The following is a 23,638-nucleotide window of genomic DNA, read 5'->3' as shown; positions in this document are numbered from 1 at the left end:
AGGGCCTTTGTAGAGAGCATGGAACAGCATTGAACGCTGAGTGTTAGGCTCTGTAGCACCCCCTGGCGGCGTGCCTAGGAAGCGACCAACAAAACAGTCCAGGAAATCTATGGCTTGATAGTCTCACCGCTGGCGAAAGGGACAGGTCCTTCCTCTACCACCAGCGTGGGCATTGCGCCACTGCCTTGCAACATGGACACCACCTTGTCGTGGGAGCAGTTCCTGCAAAGGAGAGGGCCCAGGAGGGCCTGACGAGTGAGCTCTGTCCATCATGTAGAGGTCACCCAGCAAATCCACCGTTCATCAGGACTAGCCAGGACCCTAACTTTCATAGAAGTTAAGATCTTGTGCAGCAGAAGCCCCAGGCATTGGACAGCTTGGCCTGTAGATATCCTGGCCTTGGCATTCCTGGGCTGAGAAGGAGCTATTTCCATGTCAGTCCAGGCAGGACTCCTCTCCAGAGCAAGAAACAATCGGTCTTTTCCAATCTATGTCCCCAACATGTAGCTGTAACGTTTTTGGTTGGAAAGATGGATTCAAGTGGAATCCCTACTCCTGGGTGAGCATGGTGGCACACAACTGTAATCTCAGCACTTGGGGAGCCGAGACAGGAGGATTTTAAGATTTTGCAGAATTTGAAGCCAGTCTGGACTATATAGCAAGTCCAAGATGCCTGGACAACTAAGCAAGACCTTGTCTCAAAGCAAAAAATTTAAAAAGGGCTGGTAGGGTAGCTCATGCCTGAAATCTAGCACTCATTGGAGGCAGGTGGATTTTCATGAATTCAAGCAAGTCTGAGCTACATAATGAGTTCCAAGTTAGCCTGGGATACAGAATGAGGCACTGTCTAAAAAAAAAAAAATTTTAAATAAAGGGCTGAGGATGTAGCTCTGGGAAAGTGTTTGCCTAACCAAGTGTTTGATTCCCCATACAGGAAAAAAATAGTCTTCCATGGAAGATGGATAGGCATAGGAGATATAGGCCATAGGACATATGTTAGAAGGGGATCAGGGCCACTGTTAGTGTCCCAAGTGGCAAAAGTCTTGGGGGATGGTTCATCACCAAGATCACAAGACACCTCAGGGGCTCCTGACCTCATGTCCAGTCCATTGAGAAAGAGGATCCGGTCACCTGACTTGAGGGAGGCATTTTCAGCGGGGCTGCCTGGAGGACAGAGAAGGTATACAGTCAGCTGACCGCCTCATCGTGGCATTGTGTGGGACTCTCCCCTCTCAACCCCGATGTGCGAGCCAGATAACCTTTCTTCAATTTTACAGGTGAGAAGTGAGACTCGGGACTGTCGAGATGGTTTAGGGAGTAAGAACGCTTGCCTGACTACCTGAGTTTGACCCCTGAGACCCACATGGTAGACATAACTGACTCCTATAAGTTGTCATCTAACCTCCCCACAAACACAGGATGGCACATGTGTGCTCCCATCTCTCCTCCTCAAAATAAATAAGTGTAATTCAAAAAAGAAGAGAAATGAGATTTAGATATAACTGAGGCGTAGAAAAGGACTCACCTGTAAGCCTGCATTTCACATGCAGACCAACCAACCCACAGCCCACACCCTGAACACACCTCCTCTAGAGAGTCATCTGGGCCACTGTCCACATGCCTCCATCAGTTTGGGACCAGGAACTAGGCAGTCAGAAGGGCCCCAGCCCCTAGACCCAAGAGCCCATGGACATTGCTCAAAGTCACTGTGATGGTTAATATTGTCAACTGGACAGAGTCTAGAATCACTTGGTGGTGGTGGTGGGGGGGGGGCAGGCCGCCAGGCACACCTGTGAGGAATCTCAATTAAAGTTAGCCTCTGAGAATGTGGGGGGATGTCTTCATCGTGGTAACTCATGCGAGGAGACCCCTTTTAACCATGGGCAGAGATGTTCCCTGGACAGGGAGGCTGGACTGCCTAAAGTAGAGACGGTAAGCCGAGTACTGACCTCTACCGCCCTCTGCTTTTTTTTCCTTTTTCCTTTTTCCATGTATGTGCATGTGGCATGCATGTGTGTACGTGTGTTTTCATGTGTGTAGTAGTGCACGTACATGTGTGAATGAATGTGCATGCATGTGTGGGTATGTATGTAGAGGCCAGAGATTGATGTCATCCTCCACTGATCTTCCTTCCACCTTGTTCACTGAGGCAGGGTCTCTCAATCAAACCTGGAGTTCATCCACATGGCTTGTCTGCTAGCCAGCTTGCTCTGGCGACTCATCTCCTCCTCCCAAGACTGGAATTACCCACAGGTTACCATCGCACCCAGCAGTTTCTATGTGTTCTGGGGATCCAAACTCTGGTCCTCACGTCTACTCAACAATTGCTCTAACCATCGGGCCATCTCCCCAGCCCTTATTCTCTGCTTCTTAACTTTGGGTGCAATGTGACTAGCAGGCACGGATAGCATTACCAGAGAGAGCTACAACAAGGTTTTTCATCTCATCCCTGATCTTAGGCACGCAGGGTAACCTGCCCATCCCTCACCAGGCAGGACAGATTCAATCCAGACTGGTCCATGACCGCGCAGAGTGAAGCCGAAACTCTTGTTGCCCTTGTAGACTCGAACAGTCCTGGGGGAAAGGATGGGATGGGGTTGGAGGTGGGTGACCTTCTCTGTCTCATCCTGAGGACAGAAGACCAGGGCTCAGGGGGCGGATGTCTCATGTCCTTGTCCTCCCCGATACCCACTGTACAAGTCTCCGACCCAAGCTCGCGCGCGATCGGGAGATGTCCCCTGCTGTCACCCGCGCGCATACCTGCGAGGGCCCCCAGGGCCGGTGCGGCCGCCCAGCAGCGAGGCCGCCTTGCGCGGGGGCGGCTCATCAGGACGGCGCGGCGCGGCGCTGGCGCGCGTGGACACTAGGAGGCGCTCGGGACGCTCCTCGCTGCGGCTCCGGCGCAAACGCTGCGCGCCCTGCGCCCTCCGAGCACGGCACAGCTTGCCCAGCAGACCCTGCGACACCACCTCGTCGAAGCGTGCCCGGTGCTTCTTGGGGATAAAGATCCTGCAAAGCGAGGGCCGCAGAGTCAGACGTGGGCCCTGACTACATTCCAAAGGCGCCTCCTGGTGGCTGTCCTGTCCCTTCCCGGGGTAACCAGGAAAAATTTCACTCTCCTCTTGCATTCCCAGCTGGTGTAGATCTGGTCACATGATGGCTTAGCAGGTAGAAACGCTTGCTGTCAAGCCTGAAGACCTGAGTTCGATTCCCCCGTACTCACATGGGGGACTGAGAAATCTGACTATCCTAGACGACATCAGGAGTGAGGCGTCACCCCACCTTGGGAAAGTTGCACGAACTGTCCCCATGACCCTAACCTTTGTGGGGCCTTCCTGCTCCCAAAGCAGTCTATGGAGGATTCCAGTTCCTGCCTGTCTTACATCTCTATCCGTTCTCTCTCTCCATCCCCTCACGCACGCTAGCAGGTCAAGCCCCGGCTAATGCTCTCCTTCCCTCCCCTGCTTATTTCCAGGTGATTGCTAGAGAAAACCACATCAGCCATCCGCAGGATGACTTCCTCCGAGAATTCTCACACTTGCTGTTCTCCTGCTTGCTTCTCTGGCAGCAAGTGTGAAGGCAATTACCACCTCCAAGCTTTTGGCTCTGCCTGGGTCACTCCCCCCCCCCACTTTAATTTTTTTTTTTTTTTTTCGGAGCTGAGGACTGAACTCAGGGCCTTGCGCTTGCTGGGCAAGCGCTCTACCACTGAGCTAAATCCCCAACCCCTTTAATTTTTTTTTTAAAGAATGATTTTTATTATTTTTAAGTGTGTGTGGGTGTTCCCAGTCCCCTGCACGTATTTAGTAAACCTCTGCTCATTTGTCCCTGCCAGATACTGGGGCTCAACTGTGAAGGTCCTGTGATGCTCTTCAAGGTGTGGTCATCCTGCAGGTGGTGGGAGAAGACAGCCTCTGTGAAGCATAGATACCCTGGGATAAGTCCTTGGTGCCTGTAATTCTAGGAGCTCTCCAAAGCCTGAACTGTGGGCCACAGTGATGGGAAAGGACTTGGCACTTGAGAAGGCAGGCTGTGTGCGTGTCTGTGGTGAGTGAGCCAACCCCATCTCTGTATAACAGCTTCAGCTGACACCTTGATGGACTTACGGGTCCACTGCAGAAGATTCCAAGTCATACAGAAATCTGTAACTTTCCAGGGTGACACAGCTGGCCTCTGACACAGCTGGAATCAGGGCTCACAACGCTAGCAAGAGCTTCCTGGCTGTGCCCCAAAAGCTCCCTTCTCTCTTCCTTGTACCAGGAGCCAACCACCAAGGGCACGGTGGGGAGTCAGGAGGGAAAAGAGGAGGGGAACAATGTCTTGGCATGCAGCTGGAATACACCCTGAACTTGCTCTGTAGCTCTCCCAGCCTCAGGGGGTAAGGTTAATAAGGCCCACTGGGCAGAATGAACTCCCTGGTGGGATAGAAGGCAAGCAGATCCTCCAGGAGGGCTCATGCTAGCCCCACCCCCGAGGGAGTTCTGCTTCCGATTGGCTACTCCAGGTGACCAGCAGGTCTTCTGAGCCTGACACTTCTGTCTTCCTACAGTCAGAGTCCTTCTCCTCCTGTCTCATGTCCAGTCAAAGGATATGAGATTGTCCACCTCATACCCTCAACTTCAGCCCCAAGCTCTGTAAGGCATCAGACCCAGATCCTCGCCTGGGTAACGGTCAGATGCCCAGCTCAGTTGGACACCCAACACTAAGTAGTTACAGTCCTGCTTGCCAGGTGGGCACCAGGCTGAATCACAAACCGGGGAAGGGGGAGGTCTGGTGGCTAGTTCTTGGCATCCTGGAGCATGGGCCAGAGGCCAAGGCTGCCTGCTGAGCCAGACACCCTTCCTGGCTGGCACAGACCTTCCCTGCGTCTCCATCACTGTCTGGCCCAGCCACCCCAGTGCTGGCACTGCTGTCGGTTAATTAAAGCTGGGACAGCCGGATGCAGTGGGGCCGAATTCATTACAGGGACAGATTATTGCCTTTCTGGTTGTGACAGCCCAGCAATGGGTCTCCGAGGCTCTTAGACCCTTGCTATGCCAACAGGCTTTCCTGAGTTCCCAAGGTTCTTCCTGGGAGTCACAGTATTTAACCTTTCACTGGGTCGATTCTGCTGCCAGACCCTCCCCTAGGATCCTCTCTTGCCTGCATGTATTCTATCCCAGCCCAGCTTTCTTCACCTAGCACTTAATCTCCAGCCAGCCGAACAGGTGGAGACAGGGGTAGGGGGTCTCGGAGGCTGCAAACTGCAGTTCCCGACAGTGGTCCTGCGGTCCAAACTCTGAACTTGAGGCGATGCGCTAGGTTCCCATCCAGAGCACGCGACAACCCCGTTCTTGGTCCTCTGTCCTATCCCGTGAGCCAATGCAGGGAGGTTGGCTTTTAATCCTAGCCTTTCACTTCATCTCAACTCCTCGGGTTGCGCGTGGGTCCCGGGGACCCAACATCTAAACCTCACTGCCCACATACCCACCAGTTTATTCCCATTGTCCCCAGTTTCTGGGCTCCGCCCAGTCTCGATAGGTTGCCCACCCAGGACAGGAAACCCCCCTCGATGTCCCAGCTCCCCTCCCCCCCCACCCCCCCGATGCTGGCGAATGCGGGCGCTGGGTTCCCAGAGGCGCAGAACGCGAAGGGGAAGCTACCTAAAGTGCCGAGAGAAGCCCTGGTCCTTCCCCATCTGGATCCGCGAGGGCGGCGCGGCAGGTGCGCACCGGGTAGCGGGTGGAGGAGCCCGCGATGACAGAGAGGGCGCCCGGGACTCCACGCGCCTTTGCCGGGCGAGCTAGCGTGGCCCCCTCCCGGCCAGTCCTGCATGGTGGCCCGATGCCCGCCCCTTCTTGGTGGCTCCGCCCCGCCCCGCCTCTCCTCTCCCCGCCCAAGGACCCTTCAACTAGCTACTACACCCGAAGGAGTGGAGATCCGGGTGATTCCAGGCTATTAAGCTCCTTCCTTTGGCTTTCTACTCTGTCTCTCTCCAGGAGTCTTGCCTGGGACATCACTCGCCCAGCGAGTTTCCCTTACAGTGGCTGCAACACCTTTTAGAAGAACACTCTTTTATAGTACCTGGGAAAGTATTTACACAGGAAGTAGTGGAAAATGCCTCCCTACATATCCAGGGAAGCTATAGAGAAGGCCTTGAAGGCCGAGGCCAGAGATCGCACCCCAGAGAAGTGGGTGGCCATGCTAGGGCTTATGGATTTGAGGGGAGGTGGAAGAACTTCAGATGTTTTGAGGTCTTGGTACGCCCAGGGATGGCTGATGCTGGAAGCCAACCCAGGAAAAGGTGTAGGATGGGACAAGAGGCTACATCCCCTCCCCCCCAGTATTAGGCTTGAACAAAGGTTTCACACATACTGCTCAAGTACCTCTGAGCTACATCCCCAGCACCTTTTTTCTTGTTTTGAGACAGGGTCTCACTAAGTTCCCCAGGCTGGTCTTGAACTCACTTGAATCCAGTGGCCTCGAATTCTCCTTCTCTCTCCCTTTCTCTTCCTCTCCCCTCTCCTTCTCCTCCTTTTCCCTCTCCTTTTTCCTTTCTCCCTCCCTCCCTCTTCCTTTCTCTCTCCCTTTTTTCTTTCTGTCTGTCTGTCTTTCTTCAAGTAAAGTCTTATGTAGCCCAGGACAACCTCAAACTTGCTATGAAATCAAGGATAACCTTGAACTTCTGACACACACACACACACACACACACACACACACACACACACACACACCCCCGCCGCCACCGCCGCCTTCATCTCCAGGGTGCTAGGGTTACAAGCCTGTACCTCCAGGTTTTATTCCATTCAGGGAATCAAAGTGAGGGCTTTGTGTATGTATGCCAGGTAAGCATACTGCCAACTGAGCCTCATTCCCAACCCAGACCTTGGGAAGTTTTGATCCTCCAGCCTCAGCTTCTTGAGTAGATTGGATTACAGGCAGGCCGGTTCTATCACGTTTGGCTGAGTGGTTAAATCTTAAAATAGAGAAGTGGGCTGAGGATGTAGCCCAGTGGTAGAGCACATGCCCCGCAATACCTCATTGAGGGGCTTAGGGTGTGACTCAGGGTGGAGCTAGATCAGCAAGGGGCAAGTGCATGGCTCCATGGTAGAGGACTTCTCTAGCAAGAACGAAGTCCTTATGTTCAATCCCCAGCCCTGAAAAACAAAACAAAAATACTAACAGGGCATGCTGCTTCCCGACACCTAGGTCCTCCTCCATCCGTTCTTGGCCCCACCACATAGTTGTAACCCCTCAGAGCGATTTCTCTCCAGCAGCAGCAGCAGCAGCAGCAGCAGCAGCAGCAGCAGCAGCAGTCCTGCCCTCTCATGCCACATCTCCCTTGCCCTCCCCCCATGCCTGAAGACTCTTATCCTGAGGATAGCTCCTGACACCAGGACCATGACTGTCCCATCCTGACAAAGGCATTCAAGGTGTTACTTGCCAGTATCATTGTCCCAGAACCAGTCACTCCCAAAGGCTATAAAAATTGTCCACTGGGCTTACGACAGAGAAGACAAAGCATGGGGTGAAGGCTCATCCTACAGTCTGGACATGCTGTTTCAGGGCCAGGCCACTACAGTCACAGAGACGTCCCCAGATAAGGTGGCAGTGGTTGGGGGCATTTGACTAGGTGACTCAAGACAACACGGAGTAGACACCAGGGGGCTGGTCTACCATGCCTGCCTCAGGGAAAGAGCATTGGCAAAGATCATTCTGGAACAATCATTCTCAACCAGAGGCAATTTTGCGCCCACCTCTACCCCCTGAGGACATTTGGCACTATCTCAAGACATTTTTTTTTCTTTTTTTGGCTGTCACAAAAGGACAGCTGGGAGAAGGGTGTGCTGCTGGTACTAGTGGGTAGAGGCCAAGGCTTCCAAACAGCCTTAGTGCACGGGGCAGCTTCCAATCACAGAGAAATGGGGGGATCCCAAAGTCGCATTGAGTCATCTGCTCTGGGGAAAAGAGATCCTCCATATGGGAAGTCAACACTGATTGATCACACACTATGCTGGGCACTTTGGCCAACATCAGCTCATATAATTCCCCCAGTAACTGTATTATACATATTTTAGAAAATTTTTTGTTTGTGGTATGCATGCGCACCTTATGCATGCTGGCATGAATGTGGGTGCATGTAAGTGTGCATGCTCTTATGTGCTTATGCATGTGGAGGGCCTCCATCAGTCTTCCACCTCATTCATTAAGGGAAGGTCTCTCAATCAAACCCAGAGCTGATCGATAAGGTTAGTCTTGCTAGCCTACTTGCTCTGGGGACCCTCATCTCTGTCTTCTGAGGCTGAAATTACAGATGGACAATCAACGTGGGTTCTGGGGATCTGAACTCTGGTTCTCATGCTCATGCCAAAAGCACATGAGCCACTGAGCCACTTTCCCAGCCCTTATATATAAATATTTTTATTTTTTATTCTTTTGAGACAGGGTGTCTGGCCGGTCTCAAACTCATATAGAGATCCACCCGCTTCTGCCTCCCAAGTACTGAGATTAAAGGAGTGTGCTACCATAACTGGTTTGTTTTATTTTATTTATTTGAGAAGGGGTCTCACTATGTAGCTCTGGCTGACCTGGAACTCATTATGTAGACCAGGCTGGCCTCGAACTCACAGAGACCTGCCTGCCTCTGTTTGCCAAGTGCTGGGATTAAAGACAGGTGCCATCACGCCTGGATTTGTTTATTTTTAAATATTTCTCTCTCTCTCTCTCTCTCTCTCTCTCTCTCTCTCTCTCTCTCTCTCTCTCTCTCTCTCTGTGATATCCTTGCCTTAGTGTGCATGTAGAGGTCAGAGGTCAATGTAGGCTGTCTTCCTCAATTGCTCTCTACCTTATTTTCATCCAGACAGGTTCTCTCACTGAACATGGAGTGAACTGATTAGGCAGGATGGCCAGTGGGCCCCAGGGATCCTGGCTCCACCTCCCCAGCACTGGGATGATAGGCTGTGCCATTGCCCCTGGCTTTCCCATGAGTGCTAGAGAGCCAAACTTGGGTCCTTCGGTTTTCACAGCAAACACTTTACCCATTAAGCTCCTGTCTCTCCAACATGATTATAGCATATAAATATTGTGTGTGTATGGTCCAGGAGATCACACCCAGGTCTTGGGCATACTAGGAAAGAACTCTACCACAGGACTACCTCCTGTTTTTGTTTTTCTTTCTTTGTGATGAGGTTTCTTGAGGTAGTTCAGGCTGGTCCTGAACCCCATGTGTAGACTCAAACTTGCAACCCTACCTCAGGTGCCTGAGTACTAGGTTTACTAAAAGTGTGCACCCCCACGTTTGGCTCCAAGGCATCATGGTGTCATTGACACTTACCACCAAAGAAAAGAGGTAAAAGGGACACAGGTGGTCCCTCCTCCACATTCAGGCCTCCAGCTTACCTCTTTTTTGCTTATAGTCAGCACAACTCACCTACCTAGAATCCTGTTGGGAGCACATAGGATAAACCCTATTTATCAGACAGTCTATGGATATCAATTTACTTGGCTCAAGGTTGTACCATCCATGGAGAGACCCCAGGCCTCCAGCTGGAAATTCCAAATCACACCACCTTAGCCACGCCAGCTGCTTTGTTCTCTACCTACCTTGCCCTTCCCCCCCGCCCCCCCAAACTGCTCTTTCTGTTTCCTCCTGGACACATCACACTTTCCAAACTGCCTGTCCTGTCCTAATTAGAAAGCCATTTTATCACTTAATCAGACTGGGATTCCTTGGGGGACAGACCCAAATTAGGCTCCGAGTGGCAGCAAGAAAAGCATAAGGGAACAGGATGCCTTTGCAAATTGTGGCCACAAACCTGGACACATTCAAGGTCTTCACTGTCCTAAAGGATAACCACTCACTCTATATTTATATTAAATACTTAAAGTGTAATTAATGACAGCCAGATAAACTATATATATATATATATATATATATATATATATATATATATATATATATATTTGACAGTTTCCATGTTATGTAGCCTAGGATGACCTTGAACTTCTGAGCCTTCGACCTCCACCTCCTTAATGCTGAGATTATAGGCGTACACTGCTCTCCCTGTTTTGATTTGTTTGTTTGTTTCGTTCTGTTTCTCTGTGTAGACTTGGTTGTCCAGGAACTCCCTCTGTAGACCAGGCTGGCCTCGAACTCATAAAGATCTGCCTGTCTCTGCCTCCCGAGTGCTGAGTGTTGGGATTAAAGGTGTGCGCCACTGCAGACCAGCCACCATCCCTGGTTGTTTGCAGTGTTGGGAACTGACCCCAGGGCCTTGCTATGCAACCCAGGCTGCCCACAAATGTGCAGTCTTTTTGCCTCAGCCTCCCAAGTGCTGGGGTTACTGTTGTGTGGTCATCCAAATTTATGAAAAATTCATCCATATTAAATAACCACATGTACTTAGTGGCTACTGTGGGAGAGGACTCAGGATCCTGGTCTCGCTCCACAGCTCTTCTCCCTTCTGCTTGGGCCATTGCAGTCACCCCCAATTCTACCCCCATCATAGGCCATACTTCTGTGTTCCAAGTGGATTCTAACCTCCTTGGGAAGATTATTTATTTATTACTTATTTATAGCCATGGATTTGATAAATTACCCAGGCTGGCTTTGAACTTGTGATCCTCCAGCTTTAACCTCCCAAGTAGCTCTAAAGAAAGCTTTACATACACACACACACACACACACACACACACACACACACACACACATACACACACCATCAATCATGATCATCATGATCATCATCACCATCACCACCTACCACCTTTTGTCTATTCAACCTCTTATTTAAGCCTTGTCTTGGCTCCTTGGGCCAGGGGAGTGATTCCCTACTGACTTCATTCAATGGCAAACTGGGGTCCCATGCTCTTGCCTTCTGCGACTAGATGCTTGATGGTGAACTCTTCTTGGTGACTGACCTTCCTGTCCCCAGAACTCACTTCCAGACCCCTCTGTGACCCAACTTTCTGAGGTGTAGTGCTGACACCTGCTGAGTCCCTGCCCTGATTGCAGGAGTCTGGGTTAGCAATGGGATGCCCCTGAGCTTGGATCTCAGAATTAGCTACGGAGGCTGTTATGCTTCCTTGTCTCTTCTGAGACGTCTCCGAAAGACTCCACTCAAATCCCCAACACACCCCAAGAGCCCAGCACACGTTGGCAGCTGGCCAGCTCCAGGAAGGGAGGTGTTAGGAAGTGCAGAACGGTTGGAAGGGTGGTGGTTGGGGGGGAGGCGTTGTCTGAAGTCCCCCACTGTCATATTACCCTCCTTTCGGAGCCCAGCTGGGCGCCGCCCCCTCCTCCAACAACCTCCCCAATTTTCCTGTCGCACTTGACACCCGCTGGCAACACAGACTTTCCATTCATCCTCCCAGCAGCACCCCAGGGAAGCAGCGGGCCACCGGGGCATCCCGGAGTGTCCAGGGGTTCCCGCTTTTTCCAGGCTCTAAATCTAGACCACCTCCTCCCTTCCTGATCTTCAGTTGACAGGGGCCTGTCGGTCGCTTGGGGACGAAAAGCAGCCAACAGAGAGGCAGCTACCGCTGCCGCTGTCCCAAGAGAGGTGGCGGAGACAGAAGCCCCGCAGCATCGAGATGAAACCAGGAAATCTGAGCGAGCCTCCAGCTGAGTCTGGCCTGGAGATAAACGCGCCAAGTTCCCTGGGGACCGTCGCGTCCCCTACAAGCCCAGCCCTCATGGAACTGGGCAGAATCGAGCTCTGCCTATCTGTCACCTCCCCAGGAAGTCCTCAGCCCCCTGCACCAGCTCCGCGACAAATTCCGCCCTAGAAATAACTTTTTTTTTCTATCCAGAGCTTTTTTTTCATCTCCCCAACAAGAGTCAGTCCCCTTACTCACCCCAGGCAGCTCATGGTGGCCTCTTTCGGTGGCCTCCAATGCGTTTCGCTGCAGAGTCAAGATGCTGAGCCCTGGCTGGTGGGGGCGGGGGGCTGGCCAGCCCAGTCCCTGACATTGGCCAGGCCCAGAGGGAGGGGCAGACCGCGGGGTGAATGGCAGCGAGGGGAGGGGGCAGACTGAGCCCGGGAAGGGGGAGGGGTCGGGGTAATCGCTGGCCCCAGAGACAAGAGCCTGGAGAGAAAGCCCAGCAGGACTCACAGCCAGAGTATGAAAAACCTCAGAGGCTGTCCGATAGATATGGCACTCATTGAAGGAGGCCAGGGATCCGAGATATTCCTGGGTCACTTCAAGCCAGGAATTTTCTCCAATAAACTTAAGGTGAAACAGGTAACTGGATTCAAGAGCCTGTGACAGCCACTGACTTTGCGCTGTGATCCTCTCAGAACCTCAACTTGAATATGAACGGAGTGTCCTTCAAGGTTCTAATGCCATTCTTGGCACACATCTATCACCACCACCACCACCACCATCACCATCATCATCATCGTACTCATCATCACCATCGTCAAACTGATATCAAAGAGCTCTAGTGTAGGGGCTAGGGAGATGGTTCAGTGGATACGGTGCTTGCCCAGCAAAGCACGAAGACCTAAGCTTCATCCTCAGCACTGACAGAAAAAAGCCACATGCAGAGGCTCGCTGTAACTCCAGTATTAAGATGGGGGAAGGGCTGGCAGGTGGAAACCTGGGGCTCCCCGCCTGACCAGCCAGTCTAGCTGAAATGGGGAGCACCAGGTTCAGTGAGAGGCCTTGTCTCAAATATAAGGTGGAGATGGCTGGGTATGGTGTCTCCGACAACTTTAATTCCAGAACTCAGGAGGCAGAGGCAGGTAGATCTTTGAGACCAGCCTGGGTTATAGAGCAAGGTCCAGGCCATCCAGGGCTACATAGTAAGACTGTGTACACACACACACACACACACACTAAAATAGAAAGAGCCTGAAGTGGTGGTTCACCCCTGTAATTACATCCCTTGGGAGGCTGCGGCAGGAGAACCTTGGGTTCAAGGCCAACCTGGGTGTCATAAGGAGACCCTATCTCAAAAGATTAAAAAACAAGGAGGGGGGAGGCATTAAGAGACAGATAGTGGGTATTGCCTGTAGGATTGGGTGGGTGTCAGGACCCACAACTTCATATTGCTCCACTGCTCAGTCACATATGGAGCTGAGCGTGCCTTGGTATTTTATGGGAGATTCCTGCCATCTTGGTTTGGGTGGAGTCAGAAAGCTATGGCTTTACCTCAGGAGGTGATCCTTCACAGGCCAGCACTAGCCGTCCCTTTCACCATCACAAACACAACCACCATGATAGTTCACCTTTTTCACCAGCTCTAGAGAGCAGGCCTCATATCCCACTTGTACTGGAAAGACACCCTCCTTGAATGCAACCCACTTGGTCTTCCCATCTTGCCATCAACAGAGGTACCTGAGGTTGTCCAGGACTGGCCCCTGGGCCTCGATGGGCAGCACCAGAGTAAGAGCCCACACCAGCTCATCCACTTGTTGCTCAGCAGCAAACTGCTTCAGTGCAGCGAACACCTGCTCTTTGGCTATTGGCTGGTCCCCCAAGATGTCATCTACCTGCAAGGAGAGGATCCCAGGTAGATCCATGGAGAGTCCTCAGTTTACCTCCACAGGATAGCTGGCACAGGAAACACTGGCCACTGGGCCTCACCTCTAACCGCTCAGCTGTCCTTGAGATAGAGACTATTAATATCTTCATTTTGTAGCTAACGAGCTCAGGTCACAGAGGCTGACAGAGAAAGGACTTGCAGAGAAGTGACTTGTGGGAGGACAGTTCAAAGTTATCAGCTCAGGATTTGAACCCAGGAGCCGCAATTGTTTGCTTGTTGTTGTTGTTTTTAAACATTTCTTTGCATATCTGCATCTGTGGAAGTCAGAGAACAACTTGGCAGGAGTCAGTTCTCTCCCATCATGTGGGTTCTAGGGATTGAACTCAGGTCATTGGGCTTTGGGTCCCTTTACCCGCTGAGCCATTTCATCAGCCCAGGAGCAGCCATTCCAAGGAATCTAAGGATCAAAGGACTTAATATAAGTGCTTAAACACGTGCCAGGCACTCGCTAATTGCTAGTTACTATTATTACAATACTATGCTGGTGTTCCGTTCCACAGCACTGTTTGCTAAGGGTCCCTACAGAGAATATTCTGGTTCCATAAAAGCAGAAGGTGTGCCCTGCTATGAATTTTAACTCTCTCTCTGAACTTTTTTCTGGGTGTTCTTTCTCTTCATGCACGTAACTAGCTAATGTTAATAAGGGAACATCTATTCAGAGGGGTGTGGGGGCCATTGAAACTGGGTGTGCAAATGCACACAGTGTCCCCAGAAAGTAGCTTGTTAATATACCCAAAGTTCTCTCTCTCTCTCTCTCTTTCTCTCATTAGTTTTTGTTTCTGTTTTGCAGCACTGAGGATGGAATCCAGGCTTTCTTTCATGCGAGACAAGTGTCATGAAGCTACATTGCCCAGCGCCTCTTTGTGTGTGTGGTGTTTACGTGTGTACATGTGTACATGTGGAAGCCAGAGGACATTATCGGGCGTCTTCCTCAGTGGCCCTCCACTCTCAGTCTTTTTTCCCTTTTTATTTTGAGATGGCCCCACTCAGCTGTCCAGGCTGAGCTTGAATCTCTTCTGCAGCCAGGCAGGCCTTGACCTTGTCATCCCCCTGCCTCAGCCTTCTGAGCAGCTGAGATAACAGGCCTGTGCCAGCAGACTGAGCTGGTTTCCTTTTCCTTTTTCCCTCTCTCCTCTCCCTTCCTCTCTCCCCCCTCTCTCCATTTCTTCCTTTCTGTCTTTCTTTTTTGGACAGGTTCTTGCTAAGTAGTCCAGTCTGGTCTCAAACTTGGTCTCCTGCCTCCACCTTTCAAGTGCCTTGGATCAGGCATGTATCACCACACCTGGCTAAAGTCCATTCTTTCCTTCAATGACCTGATAGCTATGACCTGATATCTATGAATTCATTCAAGTAATGTCCTGACAAAGCAGGTACATGACAACTTATGCGGGAAGTTTAATCTTTCTGTTTGTCGTTACATTTTTATTACATTGTGTGTTTGTGTGTGTGTGTGTGTGTGTGTGTGTGTGTGTGTGTGTGCATGAGTGTGCACCACAACACATGTGTGGAGGTCAGAGGACAATTGCTGGAGTCGGTTCTCTCCTCTACTGTGGATTCCAGGAACTGAATTTAGGGGTCAGGCTTTCACAGCAAGTGTGGCTTTTCCTGCGGAGCCGTTTGCTGGTCCTGCTACTGAACCTTGGAACTGAATTCATGTCTGACTGCTTTCTTTCTTTCTTTCTTTTTTTAATATTTATTTTACTATGTATACAGTGTTCTGCCTGCATGTGTCTCTGCAGGCCAGAAGAGGGCACCAGATCTCATTATAGGAGGTTGTGAGCCACCATGTGGTTGCTGGGAATTGAACTCAGGACCTCTGGAAGAACAGTCAGTGCTCTTAACCTCTGAGCCATCTCTCCAGACCCCTGACTGCTTTTTTAAAAAACAAAAACATATGGGGCTAAAGAGACAGCTCTGTGGTTACGAGTGCTTGTGGCCCTTCCAGAGGACCTGGGTTGGGTTTCCAGAACCCAACTTGGACAGCTCATAACCTCCTGTAACTCCAATTCCAGGGATCCAATGCCTTCTTCTGGCCTCCATGGGTACTGCACAAACATGGTACACGTACACTCAGCCGTTCATACATATACATAAAATAAATCCTTTAAAAATGTATTATTATTGTGTATGTGTGTGCCCAAGTGTGGAGTTCAGAAGACAACCTTGTGAAGTCGGTCCCCTCCTTCCACCTTTACATGGATTCTGGGGATGGAATTCTGGTCGCCAGGCTGGTGTGGCACGTGCCTTTATATACTGAGCTATCTTTAAGGCTCCCCAATTGCTTTCTAGGTGGTTCCACTAGTGCATCATGGCAGACTTTCTAGAGCAGTGAGAGTAGAGAATGAATTAGCATTAGCAGGTGACATTGAGGGACTCTAAGCAGAGGCCACTTGAATCCTAACACTTGGAATCTTGGCATGTCACTGTCAATATGCCCATCAGCTATTATGGCTCCTCACCTGATTTCAGTCCAGCCTCAAGCACAGGACCTGGCACACAGCAGGTTCTCCATGCATATCTATGTGGTGGATCTAAAGGGCGGTGGCAGCCACACAGCATTTCCTAAGGTCCCCTGCTCTCCTCTGTTGTCTTCAAAGGGGTTAGGACAGTCTGTAACACCAGCCACCACCCCCGCCACCACCCCCTGCACACCTGTGACACTGTGAGGGCTTGCAGGTTTGGAATCAAAGTCAGCAGCAATAGCCTGGTTTCAAGAGTGTGTGGCTAGCTGCAAGGATGCTTTATGTAAGAAAGGAAAAAATAGCTCCCCCTCCTGGGGCCCAGGCCACAGAGCGGTTTCGGTGTCAGTTATTACCCAGATGTTTCCAACCTACATCTAACCATGCGGCTCCATCACGGGACACTAATGGATTTTCTATTAAATACCAGCGATTTAAAGGAGCAAAAACTGGGGCAGGCAGAGTACTGGTGGGAACCTGGGTGGGGGGAGCTGGTTATTATAAACCAGTGAGGGTTCCACAGAGGCCATCTTTTATTGGGATCTACCTACTTTTCGGGAGAGCTTGGTAAGCCCCAACCAGAAAAACATTGCGTCAGACCTTCCCTGATTGCCAGGCAGAGTCCATCTTTACCAGTTCTGCTTCCTGGGCGAGTTTATATGTCCACTCTGCCTTACTGGGGGCTCTAAGCATGCTGCCTTCCAATTCTGCAGGAATTAGATGGGACAAGCTTTCAGCTCCCCTCATCCCAGCAAATCATCTGGGACAGTAGCAAACATGATTTGTTTTCTTTTTCTTCTTTCCTTTCTCTCTCTCTCTCCCTCCCTCTCTCTCTCCTCTCCCTCTCTCTCTGCATTTTATACATCCCTGGCTAGCCTCAAACACTCTAAATAGGAGGAGATGACCTTGAACTCTTTTTTTTTTAACATTTTAAATTTTTATTTTATATGTTAAGGGGGAGGCAAATGCATGCCATATCATGCAAGCTGGGATCCGGGATCAGACGACAACCTACAGGAGTCTCCCCAGCATTTCTCCCTACTGCCCCTTTCATCTCTGAAGCTTCATGTTGGAATGAGGGAATCTTACATGGCTATTAGCCATTCTAGAAAACTGTCTGGACCTCTGTAGAAAACTTTGTGTGGGTGGACAGTGAACTTCTTTAGTTTAGCTTCTGAGACCCCCCCCCCCAAACCCTAGTGGTCACCCCCCCCCCCACCTGCCTAGGGCCAAGATTGAGGAGTTTCCCTTCTATGGAGCACAGGCTCAGTTCAAATATCCTTGTCAAGAAGCCGAGTTTCCAGGTGAAATAGAATGTCTATGTTCCAGAGAATTCCCTGGCCACTTACAACTTCACTCTGTTCTGCTGGCGCCTGGACAAATGAGGAGCAGGGACATGTGTCTGTCTGTCTGTCTATCTATCTATCTACCTGCCTGCCTACCTATCATCTATCTACCTACTTATCATCTACTTACCTACCTATCTATCCTCTATCTACCTACCTACTTACCTACTTATCATCTATCCATCTACCTATCATCTACCTATCTGCTTACCTATCATTCATCTATCTACCTACTTATCACCTACCTACCTACCTACCTACCTACCTACTTGTCATCTATTTGCCGATCTACCTATCAATCATCTATTTATCACTAGTCTATCTACCTACATGTTTATATCTATCTACGGAGGCTCGTATCATCTATCCATCCATCTATCTATCTATCTATCTATCTATCTATCTATCTATCTATCTATCCATCTATCCATCTATCTATCTGCCTGTTATCTACCTACTTACCTGTCTAGCTTTCATCTATCAAACATCGATTAATTTATATATCACCTGTTTATCATCAATCAATGAATCATTCCGCTATGAGCCATTTATTTTGGAGGCAGGGTCTCACGATGTAGCCCAGCCTGGCTAGGAACTTGCTTTGTAAATCTTCCTCAAGAACTTTGCTCACTCAGCACTCGGGGAGCAGAGGCAGGCAGATCTCTGAGTTCAAGGCCAGCCTGGTCTACAGATAGAGTTCCAGGATAGCCAGAGCTACACAGAGAAACCTTGTCTCCAGAAACCTAACACAAACAACAAGACAAATAGACAGACAAACAAAAAGAACTTTGCTCAGCTAGCAGCCCAGGACTGTGCCCAGCCCCTTCTTTCTCTGGGTGCCCTACCTTGCAGCTGAACTCCTGGGCCTTGCGCCTGCGCTCTCTGTGCACAGCGTCTGGTCTGGGGCGGCCAGCCAAACGCAGCAGTTCGCGGCCCAGCGGGAGGCTGCGGCCAAATCGTGGGGCTAGCCAGGCTGCTGTCAAGGCTGTGGGGCCACCCTCGGGGCCAGGGAGTACACCGAGGCTGGGTGGCACTCGAGGGCAGCGTCGTGCCAAGCGCACGAGGTGCTCTCTGCTCAGGCCACCCACAGCCAGCCCCTCCACCTCCAGAATCTGGTCCCCCGGCCGCAGTCCCCCGGCGTGCGCGCTGCTTCCTTCAGCCACCTCCATCACGAAGCAGGGCCCAGAGCCGGCCAGCTGGAAGCCGAAGTCCTCAGGCCAACCTTGGTTGGTGGCTGGCATTGCTGCTGTGTCGGAACCGCTGGAGAGAGAGGAGAGGGAGAGAAGCCGGTATGGTTCTGAAGGTGGAGGCCTGCTTAGGCCTGAGTCCCTCTACTGGTTTGCTGGACGCAGACAGGTGTCATATCCTGTTATATCCCACAGATACATCATAGGGGCTGGAGACACACATGCGGCTTTCAGAAAGAGGGTGGAGGACAGCTGGCGTGCTCCTTCAGTGGCCAGGGGATACCAAGGCTAAGTGGGGGGGGGGCGGGTGTCTCTGAAGACATCACCAATCTGCATTGTCCTTAGCTCTGGACTGTATAGAGAAATAGTCTCCCACTGTTACGAAAGACATGGTATTTATTTGAAATCTTAACTTGAGGTTCTTGGTTTGGTTTGGGTTTGTAGTGCTGCAGGTTGACCGCAGGGTCTACCTCTGAGCCACGCCCCCGCCCCCCTCCTCATTGCGGGGATGGCAGGCAAAAATTTCTCATTACGTTGCCAGGCTGGCCTAGAACTAAAGAACTCTGTAGTCTAGGAGGGCTCTGGGCTTGTGATCCACCTGCCTCAGCCTCTCAAGTAGCTAAGACTACATCCTGCACCACCAGGCCCTGTTTTTTTTTTTTTATATTTTTTTTTTGTGAATGAAGTCACAACTTGGGCCAGGGCCTGCTTTATGTCTGACTTCCAGGAAACATCCATTTTCCAACGTTTCCTCCTCCTCCTCTTTCTCCTCCTCCTCTTCTTCTTCTCTTTTCTTTTCTTTTTTTGGTTTTTTTTTTTTTTTTTTTTTTTTTTTTTTTGTTTTGTTTTGTTTTGTTTTGTTTTTCGAGACAGGGTTTCTCTGTGTAGCTTTGCACCTTTCCTGGAATTTACTCTGTAGCCCAGGCTGGCCTCGAACTCACAGAGATCCGCCTGCCTCTGCCTCCTGAGTGCTGGGATTAAAGGCATGTGCCACCACCGCCCAGCAAAGTTCCCTCTTCTTAACTCCTGGCCACATTTAAATTTTAAGTAGGCGTCTTGCTAAGTTGTCCAGGCTGGTGTTTTGTTTTTGTTTTGCCTTTATTTTTTATTTTTTAAGAAAAGGTCTTGGTTCTCTTCTAAATGTAGAGCAGGCTGGCCTTGAACTCGCAGCAATCCCTCTGCCTCTGCCTCTGGAGAACTGGGTTTACAGGTGTGAGACACTACAATAGGCCCTGCCTAGGATGGGCTTGAACTTGCTCTGTAGTTCTGCAGGCCTCAGGGTTTTGATCCTTTGGTTGTCACTGACACGGGGTATGGTTGGGGCTTTCCTTTTGAGTCAAGACTCTTCTGTTCCTCATTAGCAAAGGATGGCATGACTGATCGGGGGTCTCTGGGAGCCTAATTCTAGATGGGCTCTGAGGAGGAGTTATCTGTCCTCCAAAGAGACCCCTTGTGTGGGCTGCTGGGGTGTGCTCAGAACACATACTCAAAAGGATGGGCTAGTCTGGCTGGGAGAATTTGTGTTTCTGTCTGTTTTGGGGGTAGAATTTCTTACAGGAGACTCCAGAGGGCTTCTGCATGGTGGGCAATATGTGATGTGATGTCTGTGTGTGTTTCCATGTGCTTGCCTGTGTGGGTGAGTGCATATGAGTGAGTGTGTGTGGCGTGTGTATGTGGAGGCCAGAGGAAAATCTTGGGTGTCATTCCTCAGGTACCATCCACTTTTTTTTTGAGACATAGTCTCTCATTGGCTTAGAACTCTCTTCCAGTTAGGCCAGACTGACTGGTCATCTGCCTGTATCTGTCTGTCTGTCTCCTCAGCTCTGAACTGCCATGCTCTGCCTTTTTTTTTTTTAACTTTCTCCATGTGGCTTCTAGGGATTAAACTCAGTTTACTGGTTGAGCCGTCTCTTCGGCCATCTTTTTTATTTTTTAAGGCAGGGTCTTACTATGTAGTCCAGGCTAGCCATGAACTTGTGGTGATAATGTGTTCCCCAATATGTCATGCACCCTAATAAACTTGTCTGGGGTTAGAGAACAGAACAGCCATTAGACAGACATAGAGACCAGAAAATGGTGGCCCTCACACCTTTAATCCTAGCATTCCAGAGTCAGAGATCCATCTGGATCTCTGTGAGTAAACAGCCAGGCATGGTGACTCATGCCTTTAATCCCAGGAAGTGATGGCAGAAAGGTTTTTAAGGCATGAGGACCAGGAACTAGAGCCTGGTTAAGCTTTCAGGCTTTCGAGAAGCAGTTCAGCTGAGATCCATTTGGATAAGGACACAGAGGCTTCCAGTCTGAGGAAACAGGATCAGCTGAGGAACTGCGAGATGAGGAAGCTGTGGCTTGTTCTGCTTCTCTGATCTTCCAGCATTCACCCCAATACCTGGCTCCGAGTTTGATTTTATTAATAAGACCATCTAAGATTCATGTTACATGAACTCACAGAAATCTTCCTGACTTTAGCTTCCTGAGTCCTGGGAGTATCTGTTGTGGGGGTGGTGGTGTCTAAGGGCTCCTGATGCTAGCCTAGCTTGGAGAGGCCCTTGAAAACTGGTTTTTATTTTATTTTAGTTTTGGTTTTTTCGAGACAGGGTTTCTCTGTGTAGTTTTGGTGCCTGTCCTGGAACTCACTTTGTATACCAGGCTGGCACCACCACCGTCCGGCTGGTTTTTATTTTTTTAATGTGTATGTGTCTGTATATGTGTACATACTCAAAGAGTCCAGAAAAGAATCTTGGGTTCCCCTGGAGTTGGAGTTATTGGCAGTTGTAAGCTCCCTGATGTGGGTGCTGGGAACCCGGGTCCTCTGGAAGAGCAGCAAGTGCTCTCAACCACTGAGCCATCTCTCCAGCCCCTGGAAGGTTGTTTCCTTGCCACAGGATCTCACGTCCAGGCTGGTCTCAAAGTCGCTGTGTACCTCAGACTGACCTTACATTCCTTCCTCTGTCTCCTTGGCTGGAATTATAGGCATGCACCACCATATGTGGTTTTGTGCTACCCTGGAGAGGGAACCCAGGGCTTCATGCATGCTAGGCCAGCCCTCTTCTCATGCATGCTAGGCCAGCCCTCTTCTCATGCATGCTAGGCCAGCCCTCTTCTCATGCATGCTAGGCCAGCCCTCTTCTCATGCATGCTAGGCCAGCCCTCTTCTCATGCATGCTAGGCCAGCCCTCTTCTCATGCATGCTAGGCCAGCCCTCTTCTCATGCATGCTAGGCCAGCCCTCTTCTCCTCATGCATGCTAGGCCAGCCCTCTTCTCATGCATGCTAGGCCAGCCCTCTTCTCATGCATGCTAGGCCAGCCCTCTTCTCATGCATGCTAGGCCAGCCCTCTTCTCATGCATGCTAGGCCAGCCCTCTTCTCATGCATGCTAGGCCAGCCCTCTTCTCATGCATGCTAGGCCAGCCCTCTTCTCATGCATGCTAGGCCAGCCCTCTTCCGATTAAACTGCATCCCTAGTGTAGGAAGGCTGAGTTTTAAGGACCCCGGACTCAGATGTCATTCAGTCTTCAGTGGGGTCTTGGAGACCTGCCTCCAGGAGTCATCTCAGGGACTCACTCTCTGAGGAAACACCCTTCCCAAGGAAGCCTGGGGAGTCACTACTTAGAACCTGGAGAGTTGAGGAAGGTAAGGGGACCCAGATTTCTAATAGCTTGATGAATTACGAGGACGTGTCCTTTGGGTGATGGGAAGTGAGGTGTCCTGTGTCACTTGTCACCAGTGAACACTGTGAGAATTCTTCACAATGGGCAGCCTGGGGTTGGCGGGGAAGGTAGTGTCCATCCTGAGGCTACAGATAAAGGACCCCTAGTCCTCCTCTGCCCAAGGCTGGGTGTGGGCTGTCAGGGATACTTCTCTGTCTCTTATCAAAACTGAGCTCCTGTGGTCCACTGGGAACAGGTAAGGTGGTGACATTGTCTCATCTTAGAGTAATCTGAAGTCAGTTCATGAACCACAGGAGATGCTGAGTCTTGGGCTGGAGGGTCAGCTCGGTTGGCAGAGTCCCCACAAAGCATGCATGAGGCCCTGGGGTCCATCCCCAGTACCTAATAAATCAGTACCTCAGTTGACAGAGTCCCCACAAAGCATGCATGAGGCCCTGGGGTCCATCCCCAGTACCTAATAAATCAGGCATATGGGTGCCTAGCTATAATCCTAGCATGTGTGAGGTGGAGGCCTTAGGATCAGAAGTTCAAGGACAGCCTGAACTATGGAATGCCAGTCTGGGTTGCATGAGACCCTATTTCAAATAAAATAAATACATGTATGTCTGAGGGTGAAGCTGATGGTGTTTTTGCCTAACATGCACAAAGCCTCAGTTCTATCTCCAGCACCACGTAAGGCCCTGTGGTACATGCATGTGATTCCAGGCTGGAAGTAAGAGGACCAGAAGTTCAAGGTCATCCTTGGCTACATAACAAATTTGTGGCTAGCCTGGGTTATATGAGACCCAGTGAGGGTAGCAAGAGAGGGGGCCTAAGAGACAGGAAATCTTGCCTAAATCACTTCATAAGTAATTTCAGCTCAGAACGTTGGAGCGGGCAGAGGCCCTAACAACCATTTGTATTCCCCATCACAGGCAGAAGGAGGGTTTTTCTATACGGCACCCTAAGACCAGACGAGCAAGTCCTAACACAAGGTTGGCCCTGTGGGAGACGGCAGAACCAGGCCCTTCCCCCTGGCTATTTCCATAGTGTCTCCTTCCACCACACAGCTCTGTGTCAATAGTGAGAGACTGAGAAGCTGAGAGAAGTGGCACATGCCTATAATTCTGGCACTTAGGAGACTGAGGAAGGAGGGTCGTGAGTTCAAGGCTGACCTGGGCTACAGGTGAGCCCATCTCAGAAAAACGAAGGGCTAATTTGGAACTGAATTTGGAGCTATGGCTCACAGTCTTCTTCCAAACACACTTATTCTGAGCAGCACATCTATGCTGGGTAGTACAGCTACCTAACGGGGCCCCTCGCCCCTTCCCACCCAACCCAGTGAGTTTAGCAGGATCAAAGAGGCTATCAGCAAGACTGGTGATGCTGGGCGGTGGTGGCGCACGCCTTTAATCCCAGCACTCGGGAGGCAGAGGCAGGCGGATCTCTGTGAGTTCGAGGCCAGCCT

At 50.6% G+C, this 23,638-nt stretch overlaps 1 protein-coding gene across 5 annotated transcripts in view; it reads right to left on the bottom strand.

Annotated features, from left to right (window-relative positions):
* The window catches only part of Grid2ip (Grid2 interacting protein), a 66,194-nt gene that overhangs the window by 17,069 nt on the left and 25,487 nt on the right, over positions 1-23,638 (bottom strand). For 2 of the 5 annotated variants that reach the window (XM_052754351.1, XM_052754352.1), the window contains exons 1-5: positions 11,836-11,945; positions 2,761-3,009; positions 2,489-2,574; positions 1,095-1,164; positions 128-222 (exon numbers count right to left, since the gene is read on the bottom strand). In XM_052754351.1, coding sequence (XP_052610311.1) covers positions 128-222; positions 1,095-1,164; positions 2,489-2,574; positions 2,761-3,009; positions 11,836-11,849 — 514 coding nt within the window. In that variant the 5' untranslated portion in view covers positions 11,850-11,945. Of the gene's footprint in view, positions 1-127; positions 223-1,094; positions 1,165-2,488; positions 2,575-2,760; positions 3,010-5,642; positions 5,813-11,835; positions 11,946-13,320; positions 13,476-18,178; positions 18,594-23,638 lie in introns of those variants that run through there. The other 3 variants (XM_052754349.1, XM_052754350.1, XM_052754348.1) reach the window with 2 other exon arrangements.

This window comes from Peromyscus californicus, unplaced genomic scaffold (assembly GCF_007827085.1).
Source record: "Peromyscus californicus insignis strain IS unplaced genomic scaffold, ASM782708v3 Scaffold_2__1_contigs__length_46816999, whole genome shotgun sequence".
NCBI lineage: Eukaryota > Metazoa > Chordata > Mammalia > Rodentia > Cricetidae > Peromyscus > Peromyscus californicus.
This window is presented reverse-complemented; position numbering and strand designations above follow the sequence as displayed.